Genomic DNA, 17,358 nt, shown 5'->3' on the forward strand with positions numbered 1-17,358 from the left:
TCAGAGAAAGGAGGACATACTTGCAGGTGGGTTTTAGCTACAGGGATTGGGAGGAAGGTGACACAGGACCCGGATTTTAGAGGGTGCATGAAGGAGCGTTTTGGTCCATTTGTTGGCAGTCCAGGCACGATTTCTCTGGGGAGAGGTCTGCAGATGGTGGGCCTTTGGCCTGGAGCTGGGCAGAGAGTCAGGGCGAAGGATAACCAACTTCTGAGGTCTTTTCTCAAAGGTGCAAGGTAAAGCTATGGGCTTACACGGGACTGACAAGGATGGGCAAATAGAAAGAGAAGAGGCCGTGGATACATTCTTGGGCAACAATCTCATTTAGTGTGTTCGAGAATTAGGAAAAAGAACCTTGAGCATACAGAGCATGGAAATAAAAGGAGGGTGTTTCAGAGGCAGGGAGCCATCCACGTAATAAGTGTAGGGAGATCCAGATAAACTTGAAGACTGAGAAAAGCACCAGAAAGTCACTGGTGAACTTCAAGAGAGGACATTCAAGCTGGCGCTGAGGTCCAGAAGCCAGCTGTTATGGGGTTCAGGTGGCAAGGAGTGACGGCAGCTCTGGCAAGGGGACAGCTAGACAGTGAAGAAACCAACTCAAGAGAAAAGAAGGAGCGAGTCGTTTTTTCATTTTTTTAAGAATGGAAAAACTTACGTTGGTTAAACAGGGAAAGAATGAACTTATTACTATTAATCGGGCTATTCAGATTACTCATATATCTCATTCTCTAGCCACTTTGGCTAAATGGGGTAGATAATCTTGCTTTTTGTTGTAAAGCTTAGAGATGGAGCTGATGCTTTCCTCCTCTTGAGAGAGCCTCAACTTATGGGAAGAAGTTCCATGTCCCTAAGATGAGGATCTGCAGGCCTCATGACCAGGAAACATGTATATGTTTCTTGCCCTGATTTATGAAGCCATGTGTCAGTGCACTAGAGATACGCCACCTGTGTCATGCTGCTATGGAAGAAACTCACAAGCTTGGTTTTCCCTGGACTAGCTTGTCCGAGGGATGCACAGTCTTGCTGGGGAGAGTCCACAGTGTATGTAGGACACCAGGTGCTGGGTCCCCACCCCTGTGGTGGGCCACACTGCTCTCCTGCCACTGGGTTGCAGGTTGAGAAGGGGTGTGAAGTAGTGGGAATCCTGCTCTGTGACAAAGCGAATGAGGAAGCTGCAAGCCTCCTGACAGATTCCTGCTTTAGGGAGCAAACGCCAGGTCTGCGCCTGGTGCAGTGCCTGACAAACACAGTAGGAGTCTAAAGAACAGCATTTGAAGGGATGAAGATCCGTCAGTCACACAGTGAGGAGGACGTCATTAGCATGTGATTTCTTCTGGTAACCTGGTAACTTTTCCCTTGAAGTGCTTTTGCGTCTGTTGTTCCATGTACTGTATTGTTTCAGCCCAAGACCTCTCCTGCCTTAAACACAAGTGAATCTGTTCTCCCTTCATTCTGTCCTTCTTGCTTAATGCCTGCCTTGTGTATGGTCGTGGTCGGTACCCACCTTTCTCAGTCCTTCTGAGTTCAGTACAGGGACACAGGGAGCAGTTCAGCTTGGAGAAGGGAGGAAAGAGAAGGCAAGAAAGACCGTCACAGGGAAGGAAGACAGGTCCTTGCTCTGCTTGGCTCTGGGTTAGAACTAGGGAGCTTCAGGGGGTTAGATGCCAAGCTCAGCCTAAAGGAAGACCTTCCTTCCCCAATTTGCAGTTGATTTTTAATAGGGAAATAATATTACAATACAAAGCAGAAGACTACAGGAGTACAGAAATAAAATATATATCCTCTATACTTCCCCACTTATTCCACTCCCTATAGACTATTTCTTTGAAGTTTCTATTCATTCATTCAAAAAATACTTCCAGAGGGCCTACTGTGTGCTGCACTCTGTTCTAGTTGCTGGGGACTCAGGGATGAACAGAACAGTCTAAGACCCTTGTACTCACAGACAGACAATAAATAAGACAAATATACAATGTGACGAGTACTAGGAAGAAAAGTGAAGCAGGATGAGGGGCTAGAGAGCTCTGGGGGTCATCAGGGAAGGGCTTTCGCAGGCTGTCACTTTGTGCAGAAATTTGAGTGAAGTGAGGGTGTGAACTGGCTTGTGACTCTTTGTCTCTTCCCCTCACTCCCTCTCTCTCAGTCTTTCCTTTTTTTCTCCCAGAAGCAGGACCATACATACTATTCTGCAGCTTGGCTTTCTCAAGTCATACTATGATGTAGACCTATTTCTGTGATGGTGTGTACAAACCCACCTTCGTTCTTTTTAATGCTGCACACAGTTCCGTATTTACATGTGTATATGTACACACACATATATGTATATGTGTATATGCATATATTTTAAAAGTGGGCTTAAACTGTAGACACTGTTTTGTTGCCACCCCAGATGCAGAGCAGAGCCCAGGAATCCCACATTGGGGATGACGACTACGTGATGCAGTGACATGACTTGAGAGGCAGGAAACCTGCTGGGCTGTTTTTCATCTTCGTATAAAGTTTTATAAATGATAAATGACCTCCAGCCCTTCAGTCTGTTTTCCTTTCTTCATTATCCCTATTTTATTCCTATTCTATTAGTCCTTCTACACTTCTGTTCTTCGCATCTGCTTTTTTCCCTGAGTCCCTTGGGGCACAGCAGAGAGGGGTGGTTCTCACTTAGGCTGTGCTGCGATTCAGGTGGCTGCACTCCAGGGTGTTTTTATTTTAAGGGGATGAAGACAGTACTTAAGGCACAGGGCAAATCTCAGGCTTAGTGTTGCCCTTGCTTGGGGAGGTTGTCTGGTGTGTGGGGTGGGGTGGGGGTGAACTCAGGCCCTGACTAGTCCTAACTAAGGCCCTGACACTGTCTCTAACTAAGGCCTGGAAGCTGTCCCTAATATAGGCCCTGATGCCGGCAATAACTAAAGTCCTGACACTATCCTGAGCTAATATCCTGACCCATCTCTAAACAAGGTCCTGATACTGTCCCTAAGAAAGCCCTGTTGCTGTCCCTAACAGGCCCTGAAGCTATCCCTGAGGCCCTGATGCTGTGCCTAACTCAGGCCCTGATAATGTCTTTAACTAAGACCCTGATGCTGATCCGAGCTAAGGCCCTGACATTGTCCCTAACTCAGGTCCTGATTCTGTCCCTAAGGCCCTGACATTGTCCCTAACTCAGGTCCTGACTTTGTCCCTAACTAAGACCCTGAAGCTGTCCCTAACACAGGCCCTGAGGCTATCCCTAACTCAGGCTCTGACTCTGTCCCTACCTCAAGCCCTGAGGCTGGTCCTAACTCAGGCCCTGATGCTCTCAATAACTAATCTTGACACTATCCCTAGCTCTTTCCCAGACTCTGTCCCTAGCTAATGTCATGACTCTGATCCTAACAAAAGCCCTGATGCTGTCCCTAACAAAGGCCCTGAAGCTACTCCTAACTCAGACCCTGCCACTGTCCATACCTAAGGCCCTAATGCTAGTCCTAATGCAAACCCTGATGTTAGGCCTAACTCAGGCTCTGATACTGGTCCTAACTAAGGCCCTGAAGCTGTCCCTAACATAGGCCTTAATGCCGTCAATAACTGAAGTCCTGACACTACCCTTAGGTAATGTCATGAGGCAACTCACCAAAGTCCCAACACTGTCCCTAAGTAAGCCCTGAGGCCATCGCTAACTCAGGCCCTGAGGCTGTCCCTAACTCAAGCACTGACCCTGTCCCTAATGGAGGCCCTGATACTGTGCCTAACTCAGGTCCTGGCAATGTCTTTAACTAAGACCCTGATGCTGATCCTAACTACGGTCCTGATGCTGGTCCTACGTCATGCCCTGACACTCTCCCTAACTAAGGCTCTGACGCTGTGCATAATATCTTGGTCTGTCCCTAATTCCCTGAGGCTTTCCATAACTAAAGACCTGACACTGTTTCTAACAGCCTGACTCTGTACCTGATACTGAATAAGCAGCTTCTCTGCACCAGTTTTGAATCGAATCTCAAGAACAGTGTTTTGGAAGAAATAGGAAAGATTAGTTTTATCACTCTGCCAGCCAATAGAGGACATAGAAGGCTCGTGCCCTCAACAACTGTGTGTCCCAGTGCGGGGAGGATTGGTGAGGTGTTTTATAGCAATGGTTCAAGGGTGTGGTTGCTGATAAGGATCAGGGTGTATACAGGGCCTGCACTCCTTTAATCTGGCCTCAGACAGTCTCTTGATGAGCTTCTCTGGAATGAAGAATGCTAACATCTTCCATTTGTTGGGGGTTTTAGTTACTTAAGGAGCTCAAAAATATTGTTATGTGTATCCCTTGAGGCAGAACCAGGACCCTGCCTCAAGGCTGCACTGTTGTTTCTTGACTGTTCCTCCCTGTCTCTGCATCCCCTCCCTTCCCTGATTAGCAACTGTTCGAATCCACCCTTTGGAACTCAGGGAAGGTCCTGGAGTGTCTAGTCTATTCCCCACAAACAAGTTAGGAGGCACACAGAAAGGCTTCTGTGCCCAGGAGACCCACAGAGTCCCACTCAGTTTAACTCCTCCTCTTCTAGACACTCCCCAATCTTTAGGACAACAGGTTTTTGACAAAAAAAGGAATAATCATTTCAGATTGAGACATTAATCATAAACCTGGCACAGGAACTCGGTTTTAAGGGGACTCAGTTTTAATCCCCACTTCAGTTTTATCTTTCCCCACATCTTTCAGGCAACGGGGCAACGACTGCTCTGGCTGCTTCCTGCTGAAACTGGGGGCGGGGGCGGGCATCATCCTGCCTAAATCTGGGGGAATGGATACCAAATTACAAATATTTGAGTTCCAAGTCCTGGACCTGAGACTCGTATGATTAAGATCTCAATCCCTTGGTCTGCCATTTTGGTGCAACCAACCCAGTTACAATAGGAGGGGTAACAACTGAAACTTTAATAGTAAAAGTACATCTCATTCCCTTAGGAATTCAGGAGAATAAGTCTGAAACCCAGTCTGGAACTGGCACTTTGGAGAGACTTTGTAGCCCGTTGTCTAATTCTACCTAAGTAGGTCTTAACTTCTGATGTAGTATTAACATATCCATAACAGGAGCTATTGACCACTACACATATGTCTCATCTTTCTATTAGTATCTGATCTAACATCATTGTTTAAAATTTAATAGTTAAGAGAGGAGTCCTTGAAAACGTACAGTTGCAGCTACCAGCAGACATTGTTTTGAAAATGGCCAGTGGCATCCCAAGTCTGACATAGCTCAGAAATTCAAGTTCAACAATACAGGAATGTGGGGACTTCCCTGGCAGTCCGGTGGTTAAGATATCATCTTCCAATGCAGGGGGTGCTAGTTTGATCCCTGGGTGGGGAGCTAAGATCCCACATGCCTCGTGGCCTAAAAACCAAAACATGAAACAGAAACAATATTGTAACAAATTCAATAAAGACTTAAAAAATGGTCCATATCAAAAAAAAAATCTTGAAAAAGAAAACAAAAAAACAATACAGGAATGCATCTAAAATCACATCTACAATGGTCACTTAGCTTTACCTTGGATGTCTGAAGCATAGTTACTCCTTTTTGACTGTCAAATGCATTCCCCTCCTCAATGCCAAAGCAGATGTACAATGCATGTCCGAAAGGCTACAAAATGGGCCTCTTTGGTCAGTAAAATTTAAGTTAAACCATGTATAAGCCAAAGTGACTTCCTCACACCTCAATACGTGAAGAGTTTTTTTCCCTTTTGATTACAAGTTTTTCAATAGAGAGCATTCATGATCAAAATATCAATCCCTCAATGCCAGAGTGATTCAGCTGTTTGGTCCAGGTGTAGATCATGTCCCTCAGCGCTAGGCCTCCTTTATATTTGCCTAGTTAATCCATATTGGGGGAATACTGATCAGGTATCATGAACATGCTCAGAGGTATGTTAATGAGAAAATGCTTTATATAGGCCATACATTTTATTATTCATACCCAATTGTCACACAAGCATTGTACATGTGCTTTTAGCAGTAGACCTAAAGCAAACAGTGATACATCATGAGTAATTACATTCTGATAATTTCACTAGGTAGTTTTCCTTTCCTCCTAAACATCAGGGCAAAAGTGAAGCCAACACAGTAACTTTCATAAATACAGACTTCAATACAGAGGTGTCATTTACCCAACTGCTCAAAGTCCTAAGTAGCTCCAGGGGAAGGACTTCCCTGTGTCTGGAAAACACAGATCAAAGCCAGTAACAAAAAAACAAAAACGTTATAACCATATTCACCAGTTCACCCAGTAACCAATCCTTTTGTTAACTTTTTATGAAGCCATCAGATTCTCCATTAAGATTTTTCATTTCTTACCCAGTTTGGCGTTATGATACGAAATTTATCAGAGACCTGTGCTTGCCAAAAGGTCCTTCACATAGATCTTCTTGAAGATGGAGCACTTTTCCAAAGTGTTAGAGCACAACAATAACTATCTAAATCACATAAAGACTTAAAAGGTCACTGTTAAGCATTTGATCACAATGCAAATGACAAAAGAAACAATTACTGCTGTTACATGAAACATTTAAAAATAACTAGAATTATGACTGATAACATTTTACCAGGACATACTAGCTTTTTAGGAATTCCATGTACTGTAACATACTAATCAAACGTTTCTCTCTGAGGTGGCTCAGGGGCCTTCTAAAGCACCTCAAAGTTAGCTGGAGGTAAAAAGAACTGTTAGAATCGGCCAAACAACACTTATTCACTGAACCAAAGTAAGGAGACTTCAAACACAAATACAGATCACAGACACAGGCAGAGGAACTCACAAGCTGTTATTAAAAGCAGCGTTCCAAGAAAACTTTGGAGGGAGAAACCAAAGCCAGTCTTGCCCTAACCCACTTCCAACAAAATCCATTTACCCAACTAAATTTAATCCAATAGAAAATCCTGATCATGCACAACTTGTTTTCTCAGTGTTCCCTTTTCACAAATTTTCATCACCTTCTGTATCCATCTTACTTTGCCCCTTATTTTCTTCTGCATTCAGAAACTAACAGCTCTAGTAAAAAGTGACTTTCTTTTCTCTTTGTACTATCAGCCTGGTACCTAGCTGCTCACTTTCTTTACTATGTAGCTTCATAAATGCTTGAACAGATGGAACTTCTTTTGTCTTTCTCTTCCTGTTACAAAATAACTCTAGCTGAAGGATAGTATAGTCATTTAGGCTACCATTCAAAGACCACCTTTCCTCATTTTCAAGAATGTATCCATACGTTGGCCAGACAAAATTACAATAGAATTCCATTATTTTCTTAGTCTTAGGTTTACAACTACAGGTTGACCAGTCTGCCAGGATTTTGCCCATTGGCTCTCCGATGGAACTGAAGAAGAAGCACTTCCTATGTCTGAACCATAGAACACTCATACGCGGACTAAGAACAAAACAAAATCCTCACCACTAATGGAAGCCTCAAACCAAAGGAACCAGAAACCAAACAGAAACCAAAAACCAAACAGCACAAGACTCAAATCAGCTTCCAAGTCTCAACTTAGCCTGTGACCTCGGTCCAAGGGGTGCACCTTCCAAATGAGATTTCCTGGAATGAAAAGTCACCCAAATGGGAACCAAAGTTCCCCCAAATGTACAGGGCAAAAAGGACCTCAGAGTGCATGCCAGGGGAGTTACCACATGCTGGCTGAGGTATCGCAACATCCTAAATGCTACTTTTCTGGTTCCCCAAAATAATCCCTTGGAGTAGGACATTCAGGGCAGCCCAGGCAGGAGGAAGAGAGGAACATCCTCAAGGCAAAGATGGCCTTGGCAGTTGCTAGGGTGGTCCCTCTTCCACCATCTTCTCCTGCCCCAGAGTTCCAACTGCTGGGATGGCAGATGGGGTATGACTGGGGCTTGGCCTCTCCAGGCAAGGGTCCCAGGCAGTCTGGCCTCTAAAGGAATTCTCCAACCCTACACTCTCTCAAAAGAGGCTGACATGGAGAAAATCAGAAGTGTCCAATCAAGTCAGGGGACCCACAGGGGCCTTCCCCAAGTCAGCCCCATATTGGGTACTAAACTTGATGCCGAAAACTCGACCTCTGTGCACCAGTGCACCAAATCGAATCTCAGAGACAGAGGTTTGGAAGAAGTAGAAAAGAATAGCTTTACTGCTTTGCCAGCCACAGGGGGACACAGAAAACTCATGTCCTCAAAAACTGTGTGTCCCAATGCAGGAGGATCTGGTGAGGAGTTTTACAGCAATGGTTTAAGGACACAGTTGCTCCTAAGGATTAGTGTGTGTACAGGGCCTTAACTCCCTTTAATCTGGCCTCAGATGGTCTCTTGATGAGCTTCTCTGGAATGAAGAACGCTAAAATCTTCTATTTTGTGGGGGTTTTAGTTTGGTAAGGAGCCCAAAGATACTCTTATGTACATCCCTTTAAGGCCCTGAGGCTGTCCTTAACAAAGGCCCTCAACTTACCTTTAACTGAGGCCCTGACACTAACTAAGGACTGAGGCTGTCTCTAACTAAGGCCCTGAGTCTGTCTTTAACTAATGGCCTCACTCTTTCCCTAACTAAGGCCCTGACACGGCCCCTAATAACATGAGCTGTCCCTCATTAATGCCCTGATGCGGCCCATAACTGATGTACTGAAGATGACATTAAGGTCCTAACCATGTCACTAATGACCCCAAATGTCTCTTACTAAGGCCCTCAAGTTACCTCTGAGGCCCTAAAGATGTCCATAACTAAGTCCCTGACACGATCTCTAAGACCCTCAAATTATCTTTAACTGAGGCCATGACAATGTCCCTAACAAAGGACTTGATGCTGTCTCTAACTAAGGCCCTGAGTCTGTCTTTACCTAATGGCCTCACTCTTCCCCTAACTACGCCCTGACGCTGCCCCTAACCAAGGCCCTGACACTCTTCTTAACTAAGGACTTGCCGCTGTCCCTACCTAAAACCCCGACACTGTCTGTAACTAAAGACCTGACTCCTTCCCTAACTAACACCCTAGTTTTGGCCCTAACTAATGCCCTGACACTGATTCTAATTATGGCCATGATGCTGGCTCTAAGGCCCTGAATATATCCCTAAGTAACAGCCTGACTTTTGACTAACTAAGGCTCTCACGTTATCTCTTAGGCCCTGACGCTGTCCCTTATAGTCTAAGCTGTCACTAAATAATGCCCTGATCCTGTCCATAACTAAGGCCCTGAATATGTCCCTAAGTACATCTCTGACGATGTCCCTAACAGCCCGAACTGTCTCTTCAAGTTATCGCTGAGGCTCTGACACTGGCTCTTACTAAGGCCTCACCCTGGGGCTGTCCCAGGCTGCTGAGCAGTTTTCTCTTGTCCGCATCTCTAGACAGCTGCCTGCCATTGGCCACTCTAAGATTCTACGATGCAGTGGTCCCACGTGGGATGTGCCTGTGTAGGCTCACCTGCGGGAGGAGAGTCATGGCCACTCCGCCCTCCAGGGGACTGCGGCTCAGGGTAGGAATCTCTCAGCCAGTGTCTGGACACAGGGTTCTGTGTCCTTGTTTGTTGTAAATCCCTTGGAGTTACCTCTAACATTTTTTAAATGGATATCCCCCTCAGCATATTTATAATATAAATTATTTACCACATTAAAATCCAGGAATGACATTCTTAGAATGAGCAGGAGAACACTGGATGCCCCCCCAATGATCTATTACTTGGAGGATTTAAAATTCTAATGAGAAAACACTCACTCTCCTCACCCTCTTGGGCGTCAGCACAAGGCGGGAATCAGCTGCATGTTTTATTTATCCCTCTGATTTCCCAGAACCTTTCCTTCCAGGAGAAATCTCTGGGCTCTGCGGGAACTGTGAGTGGTGGCCATCAGGTAAATCTGAGACTGAAAAGCAACAGGAAAAGAGACAGAGGAGGAGATGAGAATCGGTGACGGGGAGAAGCAGGGGCGTCCATGTTCAATCGCAGGCTGAGAGTCTGGGCTAGTCTCCAGCGAATCTAAGGACCACCAGGGTCTAGCCCCACTGGCCTTGTCACCTGGTGTGGGGACTGGGGACAGCGAAACCCCCATGGCCACTCTCAGAGAAATCAAGAAGGTGGGAGGGCACCCCTGAGAGCCAGATGGAAAATGGTCACGCTGTGAAATAATAAGATGCCCTTTCAGAAAAGTGAAGACTGTCCCCTTGGTTCTCAAAGACTTGCAAATACTCTGTGTCCTTCTGGAGGCATGCTGAAGCCTTCAGCCTTTGAGGGCAGTAATGGGAGTGCATCTGGGCTCAAAACCATCCAGCGCTCACTCCCTGAGGGTGCTGAGGATGACCCGTGTCCACCCCTCGGGTGCTGTGGGGCCTGAAATCCCCTGATCACCGAGGACGGGAGGGGCCGCACAGACACTCCCCTGGACCACCGGGACCTTGGCTGCTGGGCTACAGTCCTTTATCAGATACATGGTTTGCAAACATCTTGGGCCATTTTGGATGGTGGATTATCTTATTCCTTGCTCCTTTTATACACAACTGTTTCATTTTGAGGAAGTCCAATTCATCTATTTTGTCTTTTGTTGCTTGTGCTTTTGGTAGATCTGAGAAATCATGACCAAATCCAAGGTCATGAAGATGTACTCTCATGTTTTCTTCTATGAGTTTTATAATTTTGGTTCTTACATCTAGGCCTTTGGTTCATTTTGTGTTGATTTTGTATACGGGGTGGGGGGAGGTAAGGGTCCAACTTTATTCTTCTGCATGTGGGTATCCAGTTGTTCTAGCACCTGTGCTAACTGTTTGGGAGAAAATACCTGCAAATGATGTGACCAAAAAGGGCGTAATTTCTAAAGTATACAAATAGCTGATACAACTCAAAAAAAAATCAAAAAGTGGGCAGAAGGTCTAAATAGACACTTTTCCAAAGAAGACATACAGATGGCCAATAGGCACGTGAAAAGATGCTCCACATCGCTAATTATTAGAGAATGCAAATCAAAACTACAGTGAGTTATCACCTCATAGTGGTCAGAATGGCCATCATTAAAATGTCTACAAATAAATGCTGGAGGGGGTGTGGAGAAAAGGAAACCCTCCTACACTGTTGGTGGGGATGTAAACTGATGCAGCCACTATGGAAAACAGTATGGAGGTTCCTCAAAAAACTAAAAATAGAATTACCATATGAACCAGCAATCCCACTCCTGGGCATATATCCAGACAAAACTATAATTCAAAGAGATACATGCACCCTAGCGTTCACAGCAGCACTATTCACAATAGCCAAGACATGGAAGCAAGCTGAATGTCCCTCAAAAGATGAATGGCTATAGAAGATGTGGTACATATGTACAATGGAATATTACTCAGCCATAAAACAGAATGAAATAATGCCATTTGCAGCTACATGGATGGACCTAGAGATTATCACACTAAGTGAAGTAAGTCATAGAGAGAACGACAAATACCATATGATATCACTTATATGTGGAATCTAAAATGAGACCCAAATGAACCTATATACAAAACAAAAACAGACTCACAGATTTAAGAAAACAGACTTGTGGTTGCCAAGGGGAAGACAGGGGGGAGGGATGGATTGGGAGTTTGGGATTAGTAGAAGCAAACTATTATATATAGGGTGGATAAACAACAAGGTCTTACTGTACAGCACAGGGAACTATATTCAGTACCCTGTAATAAACCATAATGGAAAAGAATATGAAAAACAGTATGTATATATGTATGTGTGTGTGTGTGTGTGTGTGTGTGTGTGTATATGTCTGAATCACTTTGTTGTACAGCAGAAATTAACATGACTTTGTAGCTCAACTATCCTTCAATAAAATAAATTTTTTAAAAATTAGGCTGAGATTATACCATCAATTAATTTGAAGTCACTTTTATAAAGCAGGCCTTATTTCCCTTGTCCTTTCATCCTGGGACAAATGTATAACAGATAGAAACTAACCTGGATTACTCCAGGCTGAACTCATATCACACAGAACTTTAATTGTTGAACAAACCATTAATACCAGTTACGCCATGGGATGTCCTGATTCAGTATCAAGTTTGTAAACCTTGTATCAAGCCTGCAGAATCCACTAAATTTGGAAATTCAAACTGAAATGAAGCCAACTATCCCATGACTTCTCTAAAACTAGTTATACAACAATCGATTGGAAACCATATGCAATCAAATGAATGTAGACAGAAACAACTCTACCCTTCCTTTGTTTTCGTTTTAGATGAAGACGGTATTTAAGGTGATGTCTTGGGCCATTCCAAGGTGTTACTCAATTCCCTGGGTATCTCCCATGCACACAGGATGTACACGTGTTAGTTAACTTGTTTGTGCAACTACATGAAGGTAGTTAATACCACAAAACTGGATACGTAAAATGAATTAAACGCTAAAGTCATGTTTTGTATTTGTAATGACAATGAAAAAAAAGTGTAGTGCTGATATTTGTTACAAAAACGAACGTTAAAAACATCTTTAGCGGCCCGGGCACGCCCAGTGTGGGCGCAGCGGCCCCGGCCCTGGGAGCGCCCTGGCGGGAGTGGGTGGCCGGGCGCGGAGGGGCGTGGAGGAGCCGAGCGGGCCAGCGGTGGGCCAGGGGCCGGGCCGGAGCCGGAGCCGCGGGGGCAAAGCTGCCGGGTGCTTCATGATGAGACATTTGGGGACACTTCTCTCTCCTTTGTGTAGTTGATAGTTTGGGCAGTGAAGAGATGGCTGACAGTGTCAAAACCTTTCTGCAGGACCTTGCCAGAGGAATCAAAGACTCCATCTGGGGAATTTGTACCATCTCAAAGCTAGATGCTCGAATTCAGCAAAAGAGAGAGGAGCAGCGTCGAAGAAGGGCAAGCAGTGTCCTGGCTCAGAGGAGAGCCCAGAGTATAGAGAGGAAGCAAGAGAGTGAACCACGTATTGTTAGTAGAATTTTTCAGTGCTGCGCTTGGAATGGTGGAGTATTCTGGTTCAGTCTCCTTTTGTTTTATCGAGTGTTTATTCCCGTGCTTCAGTCAGTAACAGCCCAAATTATTGGTGATCCGTCACTACATGGGGATGTTTGGTCGTGGCTCGAGTTTTTCCTCACGTCAATTTTCAGTGCTCTTTGGGTGCTCCCCCTGTTTGTGCTTAGCAAAGTTGTGAATGCAATTTGGTTTCAGGATATAGCTGACCTGGCCTTCGAGGTATCAGGGAGGAAGCCTCACCCATTCCCTAGTGTCAGCAAAATAATTGCTGACATGCTCTTCAACCTTTTGCTGCAGGCTCTTTTCCTCCTCCAGGAATTGAAATGCACCAGCGATTGTCAAACATAGAAAGGAATTGGCCTTACTACTTTGGATTTGGTCTGCCCTTGGCTTTCCTCACAGCAATGCAGTCCTCCTACATTGTCAGTGGCTGCCTATTCTCTATCCTCTTTCCTTTATTCATTATCAGCGCCAATGAAGCAAAGACCCCTGGCAAAGCATACCTTTTCCAATTGCGCCTCTTCTCCTTGGTGGTTTTCTTAAGTAACAGACTCTTCCACAAGACGGTCTACCTGCAGTCTGCCCTGAGTAGTTCAACTTCTGCAGAGAAGTTCCCCTCACCACACCCATCTCCTGCCAAACTGAAGGCTGCTGAGGGCCACTGAGTCGCCTGCCACCCAGAGGGGATGGGTGGGATTGGAAGGATGCCGCGTCAGCTCTTTTTCTTGTTCACCTCCCCGACCAGGGAAGGCAGGACCCACTCTGCCAAGGGCCCTGTGCATATTACCTTCTCTCTGAGGAATCGGGATTTTTGTCTGGTGCACGTAAGGCAGAATCGTCCTGACACCAGTATGGATTTTAAACACCGGTGAGTCTGAAAGGACCACAGGATTTTCTGCAGCTCTTTTCTAGCATTTGCCAGCCCCCGTGCCTGGACTGATTTGAATACTTTTTCTCCCTGTGCCATTTATCCTCCCACCTCCCCTTCCTGCCTTCCACCACCCTTGGATGAATGGATTTTTGTAATTCTAGTTGTTGTATTTTGTGGACCTGTTGTTTTGGTTTTTCTGTGAAGCACATATATTGGACGTGGGAAGTAAAGGAGACTCTGCTGCTCCTGGTCACTCCCGTTATAGCCATCACTGTCTTGTTTCTTATAACTCAGGCTAGATTTGGTCTCTTGCTCCACTGCAAAAAAAAACAAGCCTGAAGAGATGGGACAGGAGGAAAGACCTCACAGCCAGATCTGCTGGGTTTTGAGGAGTGGTTTTCTTTCTTCCCCTTGAAGGGGAAAAAGCTTTTTTCACTGGTACATTTAAAGCTCCCCCAGCTATAGGGAGGTACCAATTTTGGACAAGTGCCACTGCAACACAGAATGCTCAGAGAACCTGAACTTTTAAACTCTGGAGGTCTGAACTTTATTGTTGGCCACTGCTGGGTCTGTCTGGTATTTCAAAGGAATATTGGGTGCTGCAAATAGGAACTGAAGGGGTAAACTTATTAAACCCATTAAACCTGTGAAAAAAAAAAATCTTTAGTGAAAAAAGCCATACAGAAAAGGCCACCCAGGGCTTCCCTGGTGGCGCAGTGGTTGAGAGTCCGCCTGCCGATGCAGGGGACACGGGTTCGTGCCCCAGTCCGGGAGGATCCCACATGCCGCGGAGCAGCTGGGCCCGTGAGCCATGGCCGCTGAGCCTGCACGTCCGGAGCCTGTGCGTATCACAAGGGGAAAAAGAAAAGAAAGAAAGAAAAGCCCACCCAGATCCCATACTCATCTTGTCTGCTTCAAATCCATCAAGGTTGTCCAAATGAGGGGAAAACTCAGTAATGGTTCCAGAAAAAGAAAACTGGATCAGGATGGAAAAAGACATTTTCATACAGTTGGGAGAGCAGATGAAAGTTGAAGTGGGCCTGTGTATTAAATTATAATGTGGACATCAGGATTTCCTCATTTAGGGATTATGTGCTGGTTCCTTGGGTAAAACACACTGAGCATTTTGTGTGAAGTGGCAAATGTGAGTACTTTTTGCCATTATTGAAACTTTTCTGTACATTTTAAGTTACTGGAAAGTAAATAACTTTTGTAAACAACCATGTCAGTACCATGCCAGAAAATCAGATAAGACAGACATCAAACTTAGTTATAGAGGCCAAGACTTACCCAGACCACGTTCAACCAAAGTTGTGATACTTACTTCCCTTGTAGGAGTCCACATGGTATTAACAGGCACCGTGGGAAGAGTACGTTAGTTAGCTACCATGTCGTGGGTCCTGTGGATTACCTGGGGTGCAGTAGAAACAGTGAGATTTTAGTATTACAATTTTTCACATTACTTCAAAAAATATGTTAAAAAATAAATTGAGTAAAGTTGCAAAATATGGAATCAATATACACAAATCAGTTTTATTTCTGCACACTAATAATGAACCACCAGCAAGAAAAATCAAGAAAACAATCCCATTTACAATTCCATCAAAAAGAACAAACTATTTAGGAATAAATTTAACCAAGGACATGAAAGACCTATACTCAGAAAACTATAAAGCATTGATAAAGAAACTGAAGACACAATAGAAAACAATATTCCATGCTCATGCATCAGAAAAATGACTATTATTAAAATGTTTGGGGCTTCCCTGGTGGCGCAGTGGTTGGGAGTCCGCCTGCCGATGCGGGGGACGCGGGTTCGTGCCCCGGTCCGGGAGGATCCCACATGCCGCGGAGCGGCTGGGCCCGTGAGCCATGGCCGCTGAGCCTGCGCGTCCGGAGCCTGTGCTCCACAACGGGAGAGGCCACAACAGTGAGAGGCCCGCGTACCACACACACAAAAAATGTTCTACCCAAAGCCATCAACAAACAGTGCCAGGAAAACTAGACACCAGACTCCAAAGAACGACACTGGTCACCCACTGCACATAAAACTAACTAAAGTGCACAATATTCCACACTAAACCCTTTCTCTCCTGAGTGCCCTGAAGATGCACCCCACCCACCCTGCAGTCAGCTGCACAGGAAGATTTTCCACACTTGCTCATTTTTTCCTCTTGTGGAGTCTCCTCACCAGTGGTTCCTGAGAAAACCCAGTTCCTGTCAGGGTGGACAATGCCTCGTGGTCCAGAAACCTAAGCCCTGACAGGAGACAAAGCTCCTGTCTGCTTGTCACAGAGCAAAGTCTGTGGGCAGGGTGCACCTGTGCCCCCAGGGTCAGACAGGTGGGTTCGGCGCCCCCTGTGGGAGGTCAGAGAAGCGCCGGGAGTGCCGCACTCACAAACCCAGAGGCCTCATCTGGGAGGCAGCTCTGCTGTATATACTAAGTTTGGAAATCCAAACTGAAATGGAGCCAAGTATCTCTCTGTATCTTCTCAAAAGAGGGTTAAGGAACAATTAATCAGAAACCATATGTAATGAAATGAATGTAGACACAAACTTCGCAACTTAAACCAAAATTCACTCAAAATTGCCCATAGACAAATTTAAATTACCAAACTATAAAAATCCTAGAAAAAAAAGAAAATCTACATGACCTTGGGTCTGGTGACCTTACTCAGAAAACCAAAAGACAAACCACAAACTACAAGAAACTATTTCCAAAACACGTATCTGATAAAGGATCTGTACTCAAATTATGCCAACAACACCATTAAAATTTGGTAAAGATTGAAACACACACCTGGCCCGAGAAGATAAACAGGCAGTAAATAAGCATACAAGAATATACTCAAGATGCTGGTGGATGCACGTACAACCAGCTTCAGAAGACAGTTTGGCAGTTTTTTCCAAATCTAAACATTCTCACCTTAGGATCCAAGAAGTGTGCCTCTTGTATTTAGACAACTGCTTTGAAAAACTGTGTTCAAACCAAAACTAGCATCAAGCAATGCACAGCAGCTCTATTATAATGGCTAAAAACTTAAAGATATCAGGATGCCCTTCTGTAGATGAATTCATAAGCAAATTAGGGCACATCCATGTCAAGGGGAGCAGAATACACCACCCCAAAATATGCCCATTTGACAAAAGGATTATTTTGGACGGATTAGTTTAAGAAACGGGGGCTTCCCTGGTGGCGCAGTGGTTGAGAGTCCGCCTGCCGATGCAGGGGACATGGGTTCGTGCCCCCGTCTGGGAAGATCCCACATGCCGCGGAGCGGCTGGGCCCGTGGGCCATGGCCACTGAGCCCGCGCGTCCAGAGCCTGTGCTCTGCGACTGGAGGGGCCACAGCAGTGAGAGGCCCGCATACCGCATAAAAAAAAAAAAAAAGAAAAGAAAAGAAACAGACCCAGGAGAATCTTTCAAAACCAAGTAGAAAATGCCCTTTTATGAGGTAAATTTACAATTATTAAGGATATCTCCATTTGTAAGGGTATGTCCCTCTCTGGACCAGGAATTGAATGATGACTAAATATCAAGAAAAGCTTGTTGGGACTTCCCTGCTGGTCCAGTGGTTCAGACTCCA

At 45.1% G+C, this 17,358-nt stretch overlaps 1 protein-coding gene across 1 annotated transcript; it reads left to right on the forward strand.

Moving 5' to 3' along the window:
• The first annotated feature begins 12,581 nt into the window (after positions 1 to 12,581).
• Positions 12,582 to 14,403, forward strand: LOC309838081 (etoposide-induced protein 2.4 homolog). The gene is given in 2 exon segments (XM_082679022.1): positions 12,582 to 13,210; positions 13,213 to 14,403. Coding segments are annotated over 2 exon segments (909 nt in total). The 5' UTR covers positions 12,582 to 12,654; the 3' UTR covers positions 13,566 to 14,403.
• Positions 14,404 to 17,358: the final 2,955 nt, after the last annotated feature.

This window comes from Grampus griseus (assembly GCF_964374135.1).
Source record: "Grampus griseus genome assembly, chromosome: 20".
Classification (NCBI taxonomy): Eukaryota; Metazoa; Chordata; class Mammalia; order Artiodactyla; family Delphinidae; genus Grampus; species Grampus griseus.